This window comes from Rhinolophus sinicus, chromosome 3 (genome assembly GCF_057876585.1).
Source record: "Rhinolophus sinicus isolate RSI-liver-muscle chromosome 3, RSI-T2T, whole genome shotgun sequence".
Lineage (NCBI taxonomy): Eukaryota > Metazoa > Chordata > Mammalia > Chiroptera > Rhinolophidae > Rhinolophus > Rhinolophus sinicus.
The window spans coordinates 78,422,780-78,437,541 of record NC_142503.1 but is presented as its reverse complement, the minus strand read 5'-3'; the positions used below and the strand labels follow the sequence as shown (position 1 = coordinate 78,437,541).

General features: G+C 38.3%; 1 protein-coding gene across 1 annotated transcript; it reads left to right on the top strand.

The window, feature by feature from the left end:
• The first annotated feature begins 3,219 nt into the window (after window positions 1–3,219).
• Window positions 3,220–14,076, top strand: TMED7 (transmembrane p24 trafficking protein 7). Its single transcript, XM_088796673.1, has 3 exons — window positions 3,220–3,746; window positions 9,639–9,884; window positions 13,305–14,076. The coding sequence occupies exons 1-3, from the start codon at window positions 3,555–3,557 to the stop codon at window positions 13,539–13,541; spliced, it is 675 nt and encodes a 224-aa protein (XP_088652799.1). The 5' UTR covers window positions 3,220–3,554; the 3' UTR covers window positions 13,542–14,076.
• The last annotated feature ends 686 nt before the right edge of the window (window positions 14,077–14,762 follow it).

Below are 14,762 nucleotides of genomic sequence, written 5' to 3'. Positions count from 1 at the left end.
GTAAGTTTAATAAGTAATTATAAAGTGGAAATAAATGTAACAAGCCCTTGGTCAAGAAAAAGAGCAATGCCAGCCCGAAGAAACCATCCCCCCCACCAACCCACAGCCCTATGTCACTTCTCACCTATTATCCCATCCTTCTCCACTATCCTGACTTTTGAGAAAATTATTTGCCTCCTGCTTTGGATTGCTTCACCATGTATTAGGGAAAACAGTATCATTTGGTTTTGTCTGTTGTCAGCCTTTCTATTCTGTACATACCAAAATTTATGGAAATTTCAGGTATTTCCAATTTGGTTGGGACTATTAGGCTTTGGCTTTAAATATTCTTGTATACGTGTCCTGGTGTACCTGTGCATGAGTTCCTCTAAAGCAATGGTTCTCAAATTTTTGATCCCAGAATCTTTAAAATCAGATAAATTAACAAATAATCTTAATTAAAAATTTATAGACACTTAAAATATTTATTGAATAATTCATTTACAATAACAATAATAAACCCGTTACATGTATTCATTTCCTGAGGCTGCCATAACCAATTACCACAAACATGGTGGCTGAAAACAACAGAAGTTTATTCTGTCATAGTTGCGGAGGCCAGAAATCTGAAATCAAAGTGTTGCCAAGGTTGGTTCCTTCTGGAGGCTCTGAGGAAGAATCTGTTCCATGACATTCTCCTAGCTGCTGGTGGCTCTGGGCAATCCTTGGCATTCCTTGGCCTGTGGATGAATACTGCAATCTTTGTCTTCACACAGCATTCTCCCTGTATATCTGTTTGTGTGCCTCAAATCTCTCTCCCCTTTCTCTTATAAGAACAGCAGTGATTGGATTTAGGGCCCAACCTAAATCCAGGATGATGTCATCTTGTGATTCTTAATTATATCTGCAAAAATCCTATTTCCAAGTAAGGTCACATTGACAGGCACTAGGAGTTATGACTTGCGCATGTTTTTGGGGGGACATAATTCAACCCACTATACATGTGAACATAACACATTTTTTAAAAAGTGGCTATACTTTCCAACTAAACATTTAGTGACAGAGTAACATTGTTCTATATTTGTGTGAGTCTCTTTAATATTTAGACTCATACAAGAAGCTGGGTGCTCAGATGTTTTTACACTCAGTCCATTATATGTTGTTTTGGTTGAGATATATGATGAAAATTCAACCTCACATAGGTAATCTCAGGACCCCTGAAAGGGAGTCAGAGGCTCCCAGCGGTCTTTGGAGCACATTTTGAGAACCACATGTCTAAAGTACATAAAGTATACACAAAGTGGAATTTATCTATTCTACTTTATTAGATTAGGCTTCATTGTTTTCCAAAGCGATTGTACCAATTTGCATTCCTACCACCAGTGTATAAGGGATCCTGTTGCTCTATGTGCTCACCAATATCTGGTATTGTTGCACTTTAAAATTGTTGCCTATTGGGTGGTATGCAATGTATTGCATTGTGGTTTTAATCTCATTCATTCATTCGTTGTTTGTTTGTATTACCATTTTATGTAGGAAGAAACTGAAGTTTAGAAGAGCAATGTTACTTGCCCAAATTCAACAGTTAGAAAAAATTTTTTAAATCAGTTTCAGGTGAACAAACAATGTAATAGTTAGACACTTATCATTTATATCTCTCACAACAGTTAGAAAATTAAACCCACGTTTTGTACTTTGCAATTCAGTCTTCTTTCCATTCATAGAAGAAATAATGCTTCTTTTTGGCCCAGCTCTCAGGAAGGCACACTCTTCCCCAAATTTCACCACCTTGGGGCTCCTTTCCCCCTGCAGAGGCTTTAGGCAGTCCAGGCCAAAAGAAGTTCTAGGTCTCCCTGCTCATCAACGCCCCTCCACCCCGCTACCCCAACCCCACACCCCACCTCCTCATCTCCCCATTCCTTCTCCCTACCCCACCTCCTCACACTGCCCGCCTCACTTCCCTGCCTGGTTCCTACCCACCTGCCTCTATTTCCTTCTCATAAAAACCCCTACCTACCCTCTCTGCTGACCATCTTAAAGTGCATGAGCCTCACCATGGTCACTTATAAAAAGCGGTATAATACCTCAATTGTGTTTATTGCACGAGAAAATGTATAATTACCCACTATTATTTTTTTAAGCACGCCAACACAAACCAGTGGTGGGACCATAGGCAAGTTATTCAACTTTTTTTTTTGTTTTGTTTGTGAGGTCAGTTTTGTGTGTTTTTTTAACTGGGAAATATTGGGGAACTGTGTGTTTTTCCAGGGCCCTTCAGCTCCAAGTCCAATTGCCAGTTTCAGTCTTTAGTTGCAGGGGACACAGCCCACCATCCCGTGGAGGGAATTGAACCAGCAACCTTGCTGTTGAGAGCCCGTGCTCTAACCAGCTGAGCCCTCTGGAAGCTCAGCGGCAGCTTGTTGTCTTCAATCCAGTGGTGGAGGGCGCAGCCCATGTGGGAATTGAACCAGCAACCCTGTTGTTCAGAGCTCGCACTCTAACCAACTGAGCCATCTGGCCACCCCTATTCAACTTTTTTGATTCTCTATTTCCTCATCAGTAAAACAGGCATAAGACCTACCTTATAGGGTTGTTTGAAGGGTCCAAAACACAATAAAAGGAATGTGCTTAGCACAAAGCATGTTTATTTTTATTTAACAAAAGCCTATCTAGTGATAACCACTCTTCTGGGTACTTTTTCCACATATTGAAGCCTTGTAATAATCCTCTGTTGGGTACTATTGTCCTCATTTTACTGATGCAAAGGTTGAAGCAAAGAGGTTAGCAACTGGCCCACTGTCACACAGCCAGTAAGTAGCAGAGAGGGAGTTAGAACTCCTGCAGTCTGGTGGTTCCAGAATTCACGCTCCTGGCTAAACTGCTTCGCCCCAAATTTGTTATTACTTATGACAAAACTCTCTGCAAATAGCAAAGCACTCTACCATCGGTGGTTAGTCCCCTAGGGCGAAATCAGCTCTTCATGACTCCCTCGGAGCTTCCCCAGCACTCAGCTCTCACAAAAACACAAATCTGTGCATCTTATTCTCAGAGCTGATAGCTCTTAACACCAGACACCCTAGGAGAGCGCCCGCCGGCCACACCCCTTCTTGTGGCTCCGCCCCGCCCCGCTCAATACGCCAGCCCCGCCCCTCGACCCAGGCTGCGGCGTACGCTGATCCGCCTCCTCGCGAGCTTCCACGTACACGCTCCAAACGCCTCTCCCCTCCGCCTAGGCAGAGCACATCCGGGTCGCAGGAGCTAGTACCGCAGGCCCCGCCCCTTTCTCAAGCACTTGCCTTCACTTCCGGCCACCTCAGGCCTTTTCCGTTTGCTCTCTGCCGGTCTTAATCTCTGCTTCCCGGGTCGTCCCCAGCTGTAGGTCCTGGTCCCTTAGCACCCCTCACCCGCCCCCAGCGGTTCACTCCTCACCGGGAGTCTCTCCGAGGTTCGGAGCGACTCTGCCGTGCGTCTTCGCGGAGCGGCCCGGGCTGAGGCCTGCCGCGCACGGTGGGTCCGCGCAGACCTGATCCCGCGTCTCCCCTCAGCTCTGTGGAGGCAGCCGCCGCCGCCTTGGGATGCCGCGGCTGGGGTCCGCGCAACGCTGGGCGGTCGCCGCGGGCCGTTGGGGCTGCAGGCTGCTCGCACTGCTGCTGCTGGTGCCGGCACCTGGGGGAGCCTCCGAGATCACCTTCGAGCTGCCCGACAATGCCAAGCAATGTTTCTACGAGGACATCACGCAAGGAACCAAGTGCACCCTGGAGTTCCAGGTACTACACAGGCTCCGGCAGTCCCGGGGCCGCAGTTCGCGGTTCCAGGGTTCGGGCTCTAACCTGCTGGTGCCTCACCTTCTGGTCTTGTTTCTCCATGTTTTGGCTGATTCAAGAATCACGTTAGGTACCTGATACACATCATTTGGCTTTCATCTTCTAAACCTTGGGCAACAGACATGTAAGACCAAATGTTAAGATACCTGAATTCCAGAAATGCTTCCTACAGCTGTGCCTTTTCCTTTCATTCTCTAATGCGCATCATTTGAAGGCCGTTGAACTTTCTTAGCTAAAAGACTCTGCTTTTATATCATTCCTGGTTTATAGTGCCCAGTGTCAGCCCCTCACTCTCTAATCCACACTTCCACTTTAATTAAATTTGAAGTTCTGCCAATATCTAACTCCCTTGCTTTTTAGTTTTCCCATTGATATTAGGACTATTGGTTAAAGTGGTCCTTTGTCATTGGAAGAGCATCGTTTGAGGCCGGATGACCATCTACCAAAGGTGTTGTAGAAAGAATTGCTGCGACAAATGAGAGGCCCCTTCTCGTCTTTGGGATTATATATTCTAAAAAAAGAAAGAAAGAAACTTTATTTGATAGAATGTAGTTTAAGTTGGTTAGAAATATCTTTACTCTCTTTCTCTTCTTTTTGGTAGATCTACTTATCATTTGAGCAGTTGATAGGTACTGGTAATAAAGAAGTGATCAAGACAGGTAGGACCACCGCCATCATTCTTGATTCCCTTCTTAAGTAGTACCTGCTCATTCATCAGAATTGTGCTTTAAGAGCAGAAAATAGGGGATATACGATCTAGTCTGGAATCTATGAAGGCTTCCTTTAGGAAGTGCTTTTAAGCTGAACTGTAAAGAATGAGTTGTAGATACTTTGGTAAGGGAGAAGAGAAAATAGCCTTTGCAAGGTCCCTGTGGTAAGAGTGACTGGGAATTTGAAGGCCGTAGAGAGGTCCTATGTATGTGGGAATAAGGAGCCAGACTACGGGGCCAGGGCAGACCCTGTAGTGCTTTGCTGGCCGTGTTACGGATTTTAGTTTTTCCTAATAGTATGGGAAGCCAACAGAGAGTTGTACGCAGTGCACTGAAATGATCCAAATATTATTGGTAGCTATATGGATATTAACTTACGCAGATAGAGACGGTATTACACACTGTATATACAGACTGCTTAGGCGGCTATTATAGTGGTCCAAGCTCAGACTAGGGTGTTAGCAGTGGGGAGGGAGAAAAGTGAAAGGATTGGAGAGAATTTAGTAGGTAGAATCAACAGGACTTGGTCGTGATTTGACTATAGTGAGGGAGGGAGGGAAGGTTAAGGATGACCCTTAGGCTTGCTTAACTTCATGGATTAAGACCAGCTGACAAAAAGAAGATAGGAATTGTAGTATCAAATGTCAGTGAAATTTTTGTTTGAATTTAATAGCTATTTCTTAAATTCTTATATGTGCAGACACTGTTGCCTGGTGTTGAGAATACTACCATTACTACTCTTAGGGGCTGAAAAATTAGCATGTGTTATATGGCAGACAGTATGCCAAGCATTTCAGGTGTATTAATTCTCAGGACAATTCGATATGAAATAGGTATAGTTCTTATTGCTTTTTTACTAAGGAAGAAACTGATGCTTCCATAGGTTATGACACAAGGTCACAAAACACAAGACGCAAGTAGCAGAATCAGTATGCAGATCCAGGTTAAATGCTTAACTACTTTGTTGTACTATTTCCCAAAGATAAGACTGACTTCGACCTCAGGAGCTTACATAGACATAATGTTAGGTAAGTACACACTATATATTGTGGGGGCATGAAAAAAATAACTTTCCCCCCATTTTCTAAGTTCTTTCAGTTAGGCTAATAATCAAATTAACAGAGAAAGACTAACAGGAGAACATGTACAAAGTTTATTACGGATGTAAATGCCAGGGTGTCATAGATACGAGATTCACATTGGGCAATTGAGGCTTATATGCCATGCTGGGTAAAGGAGAAAGTAGGGACTGGGATTTTGAAGGGGAAATAGGAAATTCAGAGGTAGCCAGGCAATTTACAGGAGACACGTGGCAGTAACCAGGCAATTTACAGGACACACACAATTTACAGGACACGCATGGCAAATTCCTGCTAGGCAATCCAGAAACAATGGGAAAGAGGCCAGGAAATAAGCTTTCCTAGCTTTCTTTCTGTCTCATGTGTGCTAAAGTGAATATGCTAAGTGATTATGCTAAGGTTCCTTTCCTGAAGCAGGATTTTCTATCTGAATCTCTTTAGGCGGGAAAGGGGAAGGTAGCAGACTCTTTCTGAGTCTTGTTTCTTAATAACCAGCTTAAAATCAATGTCCCAAAAGGCACATTTTTGAAGTGGCAAAACTTTGGTCCCTCTCTGTATAGTGCTGGCTCAGGGGGAAGGATCATTAGGGGAATTTTAGCTGAGGGGCTGATGTTTGATTTGAGTCTAGAAGGATAAACAAGTTACTTTTCTACAAGGTGGTAGGTGGGGAAAGGGCATCCTAGGCAGATATGTTATGTTTGTAAGACTTAATTCCAGCAGGCCTGAAATTAGCCTGAGTTGGCACTGAGTAATAATGTTACTTTGTAACTGGGTCCCAGGGCTTTAGGGGAGGTTTGGACAAGTTTGTCTGGCATTGTTTATTGATAACAGTGAGATTGATGATTTGCACCTGGTCTCTGTGAGACCCTTCCCACCTCCACCGCCACAGTCTTGGTATTAAAACTTGTCACATAACAGGAATATGCTTATGTGACCAGCAAAATATGAAAAACTCAGCCAAGACTCTTTTGGGCTCAGTGGTTCCACGGTATTCCTTTAGTACACTTGGTGATTCCTGATCTGAGAGAGTATATCTCTGGCCTCAGCCCTCAAGAGGGAAGACAAAGGAACCAACACCTAACTTCTCCTGACCTCTTGCTGTGAGGCAGCTTTTGGCTGTGACATTTATATTGTACTCTTTTTTCTGTAATAAACTAGATTTGTAAGCCTTGTCATTTTGGGCCCTGTGATTCTTTAACAAACAAACTGTTTAACTTGCCACTGTTAGTGCAGATATAAAGCATATGGAGTATAGTCAATAATATTGTAATAACTATGTATGGTGTCAGATGGGTACTAGATTTAATGGGGTAATTGATGGGAGAGGAGTTGGGGGGCAGGGTGAAAAATGTGAGGGGATTAAGAAGTACAAATTAGTAGTTACAAAATAGTCATGGGAATGTAGTCAATAATATGGTAATAACTGTATAATAACAGGTGAGTACAAGACTAGACAAGGGGATCACTTCTTAAATTATACAAATGTCTAACCACACCTGAAATTAATATAATATTGAAGGTAAACTGTAATTGCAAAATTAAAAAGGTGGGGGAAAGGTGAAGGGCAACAAGTGGTCAAAATTTCTGGGTATAAAACAAAGCAGTCATGGGGATGTAATGTACAGCATGGGGAATGTAGTCAATAATATGATAGCTCGGTGTGGTGTCAGATGGTTGCTGGACTTATCATGGCGATCACTTCTTTAGGTCTGTAAATGTTGAACAACTGTGGTGTACACCTGAAACTGATATAAAGTTGTATGTTAGCTGTATTTTTAAAATAACCTTTTTTAAAAAGGTTTTAAGCAAAAGGTTTTTAAAAAGGTTTTAAGGGGGCTGGGGAAGGATAGTGAGGTTGCCCCAATCCCAGTCCTGGAGATGTGGGGGGTGGGGGTGCTACTGGCTTCTAGTGGATAGAGACCAGAGATGCTGCTAAATGTGTTAGAATGCACAGGGCAACACAGTCCCCTACAACAAAGAATTATCCAGCCCAAGATTATTTAACCAGGTTGAGAAAACCTTGATTAGAGGGAGGAGAGATTGAGTTGTGGGAAGACCTTTTAGAAAGTTGTGGCAGTAGTCCTGTCTGGATTGTGGATTAGGAATGGAGGAGATGGGATGAATTTGAGAAAGGCAATAACATCAAGAAATTTCTGTGATTAACTGGACTGGTAGGGACACTAAATTTGGGATGATTCCCAGTTTCTACTTTACATGACTTAGGTTGTAAAGGGGGAACTTTCATTTGAAATGAGATTACTTGTTTTGAAGTTTGACAAAAGAAAAGTGGCGGGATGATCATTTGTGATAACTATTCAGTTTGTATGTATTAGGTTGGTGCAAAAGTGATTGCGGTTTAAAAGGTTAAAAATAATTGCAAAAACCGTAATGACTTTTGCACCAACCTAACATGTATTTGTTCAGAGTACAACGGTCAATATGAATAATTGGGTATATAAAAATGAAGTCATTATTTTCACCTGGAAGAAAGGTTGTTGGCTTTTGTAAGGAAGGGTAAAAGCTCACTTGATAAGACACTTTTTATGTCAAAACATTTTATCTGTATGTTAACATTTACATATTTTATAATTTACTAAGTGCATAATTATATTTCATGTAATTATCAAAATGATCTTGTATCATAGTTCAGTTATTCATTATACCTCTTAAGTAACAAAAGGTCACGTTAGCAACCGATCCTTCTTTGATGTCCCAAGTTTGATCTCTCTGTTCTACAGATCTAGAATGTCAACGTTATGCTAACCAAGAGTGTTCAAGCTTGAAAATATAGGCTGGTGCCACTCAATTTCATCATAGTTGGGAACCCTCAAACCCAGTGTCTCTTCCTCGTTGCTTTTTTCTCAAGTGGATACACATACCCTATGTTTCTTCTCTGGGCTTCTCTCCCTCTTTCTTCCCACTCAGTTTTCTTATATAAGGAGGTCTTTCTCCTCTTTAATCCTTTTTCCCTTTTTTTCTCTTAGGCTTGTCCAGTTACTTCAGGAAAAATGTCTCCGTCCTCTCTTCATTTGTACAACCCCAGTGGCCCAAATTGTGACTAATTAAGCATCAACCCTTGAAAATATCTCCAAAATCCTCTTCAGAAACATTTCATCTACCCCTGGCTTTCCTTTCAATATGCTTGCCCTTAAATACAAGCTTTCCAGATAAAAGATTTTTTTGTTTGTTTTTGTGTTCTGGGTTTTTTTTTTTTTTTTTTTTTTTTTTTGGCTTTAATCACTAGCGTATAAACATATAGTTTAATCATTTATGTTTCTCTGGGAAACAAGTTGTAAAGGATGATAATGCTCTTAGAACAGACCACAATTGTAGTCAATTGATAGTGTAGTTTGAAACAAAATATGTATCAAATTACATATAACTGACCTGTAAAGAATTGAAGCACAACCCATTTGTAATTTGGCAGTAAAATGAGTTTAGTTCTATGGTAGAAGTATGCTAGGTGTTATGCTACTTTACTACTTCACTGCACTATCCATGAGTGTGCGTGGATGATACAGGAAGCTAGGGGGGAAAATTGGGGAAGGGAAATACTATGGAACACTAAGGGAAATACTATGGAACACTAAGGGAAATACTATGGAACACTAAGGGTAGAGAGTATGACTTTGGAGTTCAAGTTCTGCCTGTGCCTCTTACAGACAAGTAATGTTGGGTAGGTTGCTTATCTTAACTCAGTTTCTAAGTTTGTCAGATAGAGGATGAGGAAACCCGTCTTATAGTGTTGTTGGGAGAATTAAGTGATATAAGAGACCTACATTAACTAGAATACTTGTTTGGCTAGTTTGCCACGGTAGTTGCCTTTCCCATGTCATGAGGAAATTTGTTCGTTTTTTTACAAAGCTTTAGTTGAACTAAAATCTGCCTACCAAGTTCCACCCACTGGTGGAAATCAAAAAATGTAAAATTGTATGTAATAGTAAAAGTCCTTAGTCTATAATTTTATTGCCATTTTAACAGGAAATCTGGTAAATTTCTAAAGTTGTTAGTCACAGTGATCTCTTCATTTGTTTTTCTCTTTATAGGTGATTACTGGAGGTCATTATGATGTAGATTGTCGATTAGAAGATCCCGATGGTAACGTGTTATACAAAGAGATGAAGAAGCAGTATGATAGTTTTACCTTCACAGCTTCCAGAAATGGGACATACAAATTTTGCTTCAGCAATGAATTTTCTACTTTCACACATAAAACTGTATATTTTGATTTTCAAGTTGGAGAAGACCCACCTTTGTTTCCTAGTGAGAACCGCGTCAGTGCTCTTACCCAGGTAAATAAAAAGTCAGTAATACAATGTTGGTGTGTGTAAAGAGAGAAAAAAGCATAATTTAATATGCATGAACTCATTGATGAACACAGAATTTTGAGACTTTAACACAATCATTAAGACCTATCTTAATTCTTTCAGTAGATGGGATATTTTACAGAGCATCTCAGACTTTTTAGTGAAGCCCGGTGTTAAAGGATTTTATAAACTTTTAAGTGTTGAGATAATAAAGAAGCATTAAAATAGGATCACTTATGTAGAAACATCGGTGGCAAAGGAAATTTAGGAAGGCTAAACAGTGCTCCAGCATTCTGAAACATTTATGTGATTCATAGAGGAATGTTGCTACCATAACTTTGCAGATTAGTGTAACTAGAAGTAAACATGTTTTAATTAATATGTAAATATATCACAAGATGATTTTATGCCAGTATTTATGTTACTCAAGGTACTGGTTTAATAACTTTTGCTGTAACTGAAGATAAAATATTAAAAGATTAATGGTAAGTCATCTAACAAAAATAGAAGATAAATTGGGTTTTATTTTGAAGAAGAGCTTAATGGGAGAAAGATAATGAAAGAAATTTAAGGTCAGTAAACAGATACTGCTCAGGTGATGAGAAGGGCTGTTTTAGTTCCAGTTCAAATACAGTATGAGCTTAGATTATATCTAAAATATACTCTATTAGGTATTCAAAGGAATTATTTAACGCCTACTTGTTAAAACCTTAAACTGGTATTTCATTGTTCCTAGGTTCCAGTTAGTCTCTTAGCCAGTCATGTGATGATAGAGGTAGTTTTAAAGAATGTGTAAGAGCCTTAACTCATAAACTTATTGTGGGCTCTAACAAGATGTATTCAAATGCTCTTATTTCTAGAAATGTTCTCTTTATTTTAGCATCTTGTGTGAATGGCATTTTGCTTTGTAAAAAGATTTCTCTTTGGGGCCGTTGTTTATAATTTAACCTTCATGAATTTTAATTTGTACATGAAGGTAACTTGCTCTTAAAACCTAAGTAGATAAATGTAAGAATGAGTGGCTATGGAGTATTTAGTACTAATTAACCTCCTTTACTCATACTTCATTTTTAGTATATGTGCTGCCGAAGCGAGCACCATACTTCATTTTTTATCTTTTATTTTTCTACCATCAAAAAGCTAATAAGTCTCTCATACAACAGGGATACCTATAAAGCAGCTGTTCATGCTTTGAAGTTGAAAAAATTACCAGCTGATAAAGGCAAAATAAATGATAAGAGTGATAACAGTGATCACTGCTGAAACTGTTAGGTGAAAGGCTGATGGGAAGCTTTATAATGGATAGATCAGACTGGTATCTGTCACTCTAAGTCTAATGATCCTTCACAAATAGAGAGAGAATTAGACATCATGTGTCTTCTGATAATAGGTAGTGATGAAGTACATGGCATTGCCTATTAGGTCTTCCCACTCAGAACGTTAGATTTGAATCCCATCAAATCTCTAGCTCCAATTATCAGTTTATAAGAAATACATAGGATAGAGGAACACCATGGGAATATAATCAGCAAAATCCAGGAAGTGGGAAATGCTATAGGCTAGAGGCCCCAATTTCTTCAACAAATAGATGGGAAGGGAAAAAAGGAAAGAACCTAAAGATTAAAGAAGACTTAAAAGACATCCCAAATGATTATGTTGACCTTGTGTGGATTCTGATTTGTAAACAACTTCTGAGACGTTTAGAGAAATTTGAACACTAACTTAATATTTGAGATCTTTAAGAAACTATTTTTAATTATTTAATGTGTTGTAATGCTATTGGGGCTATCTTTTTTAAAGTGTTAATCTTTCAGAAATAAATATAAAAGTATAGTTTAAATGATAAAATACCTGGGATTCGCTTTAAAATAATTGAGGGTGGCAAGGAAAATAGGTGGGGAATATAGGTGGAACAAGATTAGCCATGTGTCAATTATTGACATGGAGTTTATCGTTGTACTATTCTATATACTTTTGAATACATATGAACATTTCCACTTTAAAAATACAAAAAAAGAAAAAGGAAACACCATCTCAAAAATTGTATTGAATTCACGCAAGTAGTACCTTAATTTCTGTGGTTTCCTCTAATCCAGCAGTTAATTCATACTCTGTGGTGAGGCTTCAAGGAATCCTTAAACATTCTGAATTTGTGTCCAATCCTTGCTGTTACTCATACTTTCCAGAAGACTCCTTAGACCATATGTCATTTTGGGAATACATAGAAAGCAAAGAAATGCTAGAAGCACCTCTCTAGCCTCTTATCACAAATTAGAAGTCATTTATTTTAGCACAGTTTTGCTAATCGTTCATTCCTTGGAGTCTAAGTAAAAGAAGAACAAAAACATTTGAGTATTTTAAAGGTAAATTCAATTTGAAGATCTCATAATTGCTCATTCTTTTTAAAAGCACCTTTAATGGAATATTTTTATAATGTTTCCTTTTATACTTACTTTGGTCTATTAAATGTTTGAATTATTTCCTAATATCTGTATTCTTTAATTAAGATTAAGACAAATTCAGATTGTTTTTAAAATTCTTAATATGTAGTATGTGATGTTAAGTAAGTATAATAAAGCATGGATTTCATCACCAGGATTAGGTTTTCAGCAGTAGAAAAATATTAAGCTCTTGGTATACCAAATAAAACAAAAATTTAACCCTTCCCAAGTCAGATGATATAATTAATATATAAAAATACGTTATATATGTATAATATATATCATCAAATGAAGGCTTATAAAATGATTATACAGTGAACTGAAACTTATGTTCCATAGAGAACATATATATTGGTTTAGTTGACTGGCATGAGGTAAAAGACTTACTTAGCAAATTGATAACTAAAAAAAGGAAAGAAAGAAAGAAGCATTCCTATTCTGGCCTATCATTTTCAGATTCAACACTTTTTAAAATAGTTAACATGCTTTTGACTAATTCAACCTATTTTTATGCCATATTTGGTTTATTTTTGTATATCTTTGGACTTTGATTTTTATTCTTATTGGTCACATTTACTAATCTACCATTCTCTTCCTCTAATCCTTCCTCTTTGAGAAGTCTGGGTTTGAAATTCTATAGCCACCGACCTTAACTGATAAGTATTTCTGTTACTGTTAGCTTAGTGTTCCGTCTATCACCTTACAGATACCACAGCTGTGACATTCCGTTTTGGGGCAAGCAACTGCTTCACAGGATCTCGAGCCTTACCAGTTGTTCTATCAGGAATGAATAGACGGGTTACATTTCCACGACCACTGGCATAAATGAGTGAATGAATGAGAGCCGGTTGAACAGAATATTTATCAAATGAGGAATTAAGATCAAATTGAAAGAAAAGATGAATATGCTAGCTGAATTGTACAGAAAGGATTAAACATACTAACTGGAAATATTTCTTTTTAGATGGAATCTGCCTGTGTTTCAATTCACGAAGCTCTGAAGTCTGTCATCGACTATCAGACTCATTTCCGTTTGAGAGAAGCTCAAGGCCGAAGCCGAGCAGAAGATCTAAATACAAGAGTAGCCTATTGGTCAGTAGGAGAAGCCCTCATTCTTCTGGTGGTTAGCATAGGGCAAGTGTTTCTTCTAAAAAGCTTTTTCTCAGATAAAAGAACCACCACAACTCGTGTTGGATCATAACTACGTTTTGAGAATTGATGCATCGTTGCCACTGTAATATTGCTGTCCTCTAATTAATTTTAGGTACTGAAGAACTGAATATTGGCAACATTTAACAACCCTTACTCATATACTTGTTGGGGTGGCGGGGTGTACAAGGCATATCCCCAAACTGTGGAAAGGACACCTTTTTCTATTTGTAAAGGTATAAAAACTTTGGAACTTATTTTGGGCTATTCATGTTAAATATTCAACACCAATGATCCACTCTTTTCTTGGTTGTTTATATCTACTCTTCGCACACTAGACTTTGGTATTTTGATTCCTTTTAGTCATTTAAAAGTACTTTTCTTATAGGTAGTGGATATTTTTCAAACCTTCGATTTAATGTCTACATGTGTTGTGGAGGAAGAAAATTGCCTTTGAATTATTTGTAGTAAATAAGGTTTTGTTTTTCAGAAAAGCAAATGTGATTAACTGTAGCCCAAGCCCTATTCTGCACTGTTTAATTTTTATGGGGGAAAAAAAAATTACAATAAAAATGTTTGTTAATATTAATATAGTTTTAAGTTGATACATCGTGGTATAATTTATTTTTCACTAGCTTGAAAAATGTCAGATTTTTGTATTTGGGGGGTTATTCTATGATTTACAACCAGATACGTTTTTTTTCCATAAAGACATTCTTAACCAAAAAAAAAAAAAAAAACACCTTCTTACCACATAGAAAATAGTATGTTTCAATAACATACAGTCCTTAAAAATCAGATTATCATAACAGATAGAATAATTAAAAAATAATTTAAGACATTAGAATGTCTTATAGAGGAAGGCAAATAGGAAAATTTTTAGTGCGTTATCATTTTCAGCGCTTTCACAAAGAAAAAAGATGATCTGTTTCATTTTAACATTTTAATTGGCTGTTCTTGCTTTTATGTGGCTTTTATGTTTTTCAGTCATTCCCAACTTAAATTGACAGTTGTAATATTAGTATCATAAAAGTGCCATACATTTTATAGTGATGGGTGTGATGCACTGAGAAGTTAGTTTCTTTGTTTTCTTTCTTTTTGTTTTTTTTTCTCTTGCACATGTAATTTGTACAATCTCTGGTTGGCAGCCCTTAATGATGATTTAAAAATTTAGAGTGCTGTGTGTGTGTGTTTTTTATTTGATAATCTTCATTGATTGTACTGCGTTTAATGAATATTAACTAGTGCATATTCTGTATACTATAGGGTTTTA